The sequence below is a fragment of the Pestalotiopsis fici genome (assembly GCF_000516985.1).
Source record: "Pestalotiopsis fici W106-1 unplaced genomic scaffold PFICI_Scf_1, whole genome shotgun sequence".
In the NCBI taxonomy this organism is placed as follows: Eukaryota; Fungi; Ascomycota; class Sordariomycetes; order Amphisphaeriales; family Sporocadaceae; genus Pestalotiopsis; species Pestalotiopsis fici.
In genome coordinates, this window is record NW_006917091.1 from 2,169,870 (window position 1) to 2,174,569 (window position 4,700).

General features: G+C 51.4%; 2 protein-coding genes across 2 annotated transcripts in view; both read right to left on the minus strand.

Moving 5' to 3' along the window:
• Window positions 1–88: 88 nt before the first annotated feature.
• Window positions 89–1,183, minus strand: PFICI_00654 (uncharacterized protein; the record flags this gene model as incomplete). Its single annotated transcript, XM_007829235.1, has 1 exon — window positions 89–1,183. One exon carries the CDS (start codon window positions 1,181–1,183, stop codon window positions 89–91), a length of 1,095 nt encoding a protein of 364 aa, XP_007827426.1.
• Window positions 1,184–2,264: 1,081 nt separating this feature from the next.
• PFICI_00655 (uncharacterized protein) overlaps window positions 2,265–4,700 on the minus strand; it is a gene marked incomplete at both ends in the record, with an annotated part of 4,450 nt that continues 2,014 nt past the window's right edge. Inside the window, 6 exons of the mRNA XM_007829236.1 lie at window positions 2,265–2,842; window positions 2,929–3,123; window positions 3,177–3,479; window positions 3,536–3,806; window positions 4,019–4,421; window positions 4,487–4,577. Of these exons, the coding sequence (XP_007827427.1) occupies window positions 2,265–2,842; window positions 2,929–3,123; window positions 3,177–3,479; window positions 3,536–3,806; window positions 4,019–4,421; window positions 4,487–4,577 (1,841 nt within the window). The remainder of the gene's footprint in view (window positions 2,843–2,928; window positions 3,124–3,176; window positions 3,480–3,535; window positions 3,807–4,018; window positions 4,422–4,486; window positions 4,578–4,700) is intronic.

Below are 4,700 nucleotides of genomic sequence, written 5' to 3' on the forward strand. Positions count from 1 at the left end.
TCTCTCTCTCTCTCTCTCTCTCTCTCTCTCTCTCTCTCTCTCTCTCTCTCTCTCTCTCTCTCTCATCCTGGTTCATCAAATGCTAATATCATGCCTTGTACTGACCTCCGCCGTTATCACTTGCAATCAGCACCGGGCTTCCAATAGTCCGTGTCTGGTCGATGCTGCACACGTTGGCGCAGTGGCCGCGGACGGCCGCCGGATTAGCCCCGAGGCTGGTGTCGGTGTTGTTGAAAACCATGTCGATCCACTGGATCTGGAGGTATGCCTCGGACCCGCGCGCCATGTTACCGCTCCAGCTACCCCCATCGCTCCAGGCGTTGAACAGTATGCGGCTCGGGTCGCGCGGTGCCTGCGACGTAATGCGCGAGACCAATTGACCATTGACGAACCACGTGCTTGAGCCCGGAGTCCAGTCGATGCGATGGTGTTGCCAGTCGCTCCAGCTCAGGTGAGACGGCAGCGTTATGTTCCGCGTCGATCCCGTGCTGTTGTGCAATGCCGGCTGGTTCGTGTATTGGATCACATTGCTGGGATCGCCTGTCCGGATCTCGAGGTCGGCCTCTTGCACGGCCGATGCCGCTCCCTCGCCGCCGCCGCCGCCGCCGCGGTACGTAAACATGGCCGTTACGGCACCCGCCGCACCACGTGTCCTGGCGAGCATTCTCATGCTGAGATAGTGGTAGTCTCCGGATACTGAGTCGAACTCGGCCGCAGACTGGTAGCCGTCGTGCCGCGCCGTCCGCAGAGTGAGGTAGCTTTGTGACGACGCTCTAGGGTCCTTGTTGGCCTCAAAGTACACATTGTTGAGTGAATTCACCATCAAGACAGTCGCGTCGTTTCCCGCCGTGCCATTGTCGTTCAAGCTTGCGCTGTTGTTCCAGCTCTGAATCTCCCAATACTTTTTCCATTCTTGGCTTGCAAAGTAGCTGCTGGTCACGTTGGCCAGACTATCCAGGCTCGGATCTTCTAGGGGTTTTGGCACATTGACATATTTAGACATGCTGCGAAAATCGAAAAATTTGTGACTGCTGAATACATCGTGGGAAGAAGTATTGGTAAGGTAGCAGTTACATCTCGAGTCGGTTGTCGCTTGTGGCTGCGTATTAGCACTCGACACCACACTCGTCGTCACAGCCACCGTCATGCACACGCCATACCACAGCTTCATTTTCGTGGCCATGGCCGCCCGGTCGGAGGGGGGACTGCTAAAAGGGACCAAGTTGTTGCCAGGCCGTGCTGGTAATGTCAGCTTATTTTGAGAATAACAACTTGTGAAAATCTGAGTCAATGAGATCAGCTAGCTGGTGCTCGTCTTCAAATCACCCACACAATCTGCAAAGAAGTGGGCGGCAGGAAGAATACGGCAGAGATGATAGACAGGCGGAAACGAGGCAAAGTCACCAGTCTCTCTCCTTCTGTCTTTCTCCCACATGAGCTGCTCTTTATCAAGCATGGCAGCACATCCATTGCCCGGTATCTCGCCAAGCACAAACGAGGTGACGCGGCCGAGTAGCATTATTCCCCAGGCAAGAATCCATCAGGACGAAACAGTTCGGGCATACACGCACACATTGTCCCAATCTGGTTTTTTCTACTCAGTAGTTAACCATAATAATCTCAATCACTCTACCATCATTACAAGTAAGCCGTGGCCAGGATGCCGGTTAAATAGCCCGCTTGCCTCCATTTGTCCTTCTCATTGGTCCCTGGTTCTTCCTATAATGGCAACGGCACTTGTCTGCATATTAAGCGAGCTGGAAATAATTAGGGACCAAATGGAAACCACTTCAGCCGAGCCAGCGACAGATAGACGAGCCCCTGTTGACCCATCCACCTAATGTAAGTCGGATCCGGCATCTGGCCAACGCCTGGGCTCTCCAGAATACCATTTTGTCACATTGAGCTGCCAAAGTCATTGCCGTCTCGAGTGGGTGGGCCCATGTATCTGACATTAATGGAAATTAGAGGCTTCTCTTCTAGTCAAAGTCGACTTCTATTCTCCCCGTCAGGAACTTGCCACCCACAGTCCATGTTGGACGTCTTCTCCGACCGCGGTAAGCCAAATTCAGATGCCAAGGATGCTCGGAATTGGTTAATCCTCCTCGGCAGGCAACATCATACAATACAAGCAAGTGGTATCTCCCCTCTCCGGACAAAAGTTCATGATACATCAAAAACATACAGACCACCTTTGGCTGGCCACTCCGTCATAATCCCGCGTCAGCACAGGACCAGTCTTCTGTGTACAAAGGCTCTCTTAATCAGTCATCCCCGAGGATGTCGAAGATATCCTGGAAATCATTGCTCGTCTTCTTCTTCTTCGGCTTGGCCAGTTTTCTAGGAGTGGCCGAACCGTCTGTGGATTGGACACGTGCCGCCGGGGTTTCCGAGACGCGCCCTGCTTGGAGCGCCTCGAATTGCAACTGGCTAGCCGCGTCGCGCTCGTCATCACTCGAAGTTTCAGACTTAACTGGAGCCTCCACATGATGTTCGATTTCCTCCGACACTTCGATTCCAGCTGCCTCTCCCAACTCAGTCTTAAAGCGCACCGGAGAGGCGAAGGGGTCATCGGAGTCCTCAGCATCATCCGAGACAGGTGCCAAGGGTGTTTCCTGTCTGGAACGGTTCTCGTGTACCATGGCTTGTTCCATATCTTCCATGGCATCGTTGAGTGAGTCTCCATGAGCATGGTTGTCTGCATCGTCCATGACTGCATCTACATGTATTCCCAAAGGTGCGCAAAAGAGTGTGTCTGCCTTCTTCAAGGAGGAGTTCACCTGCGAGCGTATGGCACGTTCTTCGGGCGTGATCTTTGCGGGACGGCCTACTGTCGTTCCGACTGGGGTAAAAGGTCAGCACTCTACCTAGACCAAGATTGGTTGCATCCAGGGTGAGCCAGTGGCAGGTTGTCAGGAATAGACTTACTCAAAACAGTGTTGTAATCACGGTAAACCATGTCAAATATGTTCTCAACGTGTTCATTCATCTCTCGTTGCACAGTACGGCACATGGCATCCAAGTGGGTCTTAACAGTATTGCATGCTTGTACGAACATGGTGTTCTTGTTCAACTCGACATGGCCAATCATGGCCGTCTTCATGCGTGCGTAACTGCCAGTTCCTGTATATACTCTTAGCACGACGGCCCGTGTCATTGGTTATTATTAGACTAACCTCTTTCTTCGCTGCAGACGTGATAGGCATAGGCCATTGCTTCCATTATGACTGGAACAAACTGACGACTCGCTTCACGCTGCAAGTCCGTGATAGTCGCCTTGAGTGTAGCAGGCAACTCGCCGAGCGTCCGGATATGGTTGAGAATCTGTTGGGACAACATCATCACTCCTGCCACGTTTGTGTGTCGCTGCTGAGCCCGCTCCACCGCTGATTGGTGGAATTTAGAAAGCTGGGCTTTGGCACTTGAGGCGAATTGATCCAGAATGAGAGGAACACGGCGCTGAAAAGCCCTCTCCCAACCTTTGGTACATTAGCAGATAGTTTTGAGGGAATCGTGTCTACATTGAGAGTTTCACCTGTGGCAAGGTCTTTTGATATTGGATCAAAGAGCTCTTGATTAAAATCGCGAGGTCCCGAAGCACCACTGTAAACACCTTGGCGCCTGACTGTGGCTTTATATGTAGACCAAAAGAGACCGCCCATTGATCTGTGAGCCCCCCAGCCGCTCGCCGTATTGATGGCATCTCTAACAGCTTTAGGGATTGCTGTGTTGAATGTTTCAATGATGTGTTCATTCAAGGATTGATGGACCGATGCCATGGACTCCTTTACAGTTTTCTCAAATGCCTAGAGACGGTGTAAGTGTCATTCCAAGCAACCATTATCTAGCTTGTTATGCCGCTGCGACACTTTGAAAGAATAGGCAAACCCCCATAGCAAGAGCCGGCACACAATCGCGAATCAGATCCGAACCACTAGTTCGAGATGGAATTCCCCCTTCAAGTCCTGCCAGCTAGCAGTACGACTGGAGATATTTAGTGCTGAAAAACTCGACTCACATCTTCAAGACTTTGAAGTAACTTGCGCAAGAACACGTCTTCGCGTCGCTTTTCTGCATCCGTCAGATGCGACTGCGTACCATCAGTGGATGCCCAAAGTTTCAGCGAGTTGGTGAGTTGACTGAAGTCATTGAGGAATCGCCGACAAGTGCTCGCACGTCCAGCCTCTGTAAGCTTCTTGGCGTGTTGTTGAAGCTGCGGTATTTCTGTATCCTTTGCCTCTGGAAAACCAAGCTCACTTGCTTTGATATCGTCTTTCTGGAATCGACCACTGAGACTCTGATATGCTCGACTACTGACACAAAAGACTGGCAGAGTTCTAGCAACCTCATCGTAGTCGCGGAGATCCTGATCTGGATCAAATGTTGCCTCGTCCTCTTCAACTGCGTTCTCCTGATCAAGCCTATACGCGCAAGTCAATAACATGGGGAACTAGAAAGAAAGAAAGAAAGCTTTCAACCAACTCACTCCTTGATTCCTGAAGCGAAATCCTGCTTGATGGCGCCGCGCGAGTACTCATTGCGACCTTGAACACAAATAGCTCTCATCTCTCCCAGGACTACATAACTTCGTGTCAGCAATCTTTTGCAAATGGAAACCTTGCACTGGGCTCTTGTCCCTTGTCCTTAACCTTGAAACCAAGGCACAATCACAGACAAGGAAAGATTCTCCGGCCAAGGGC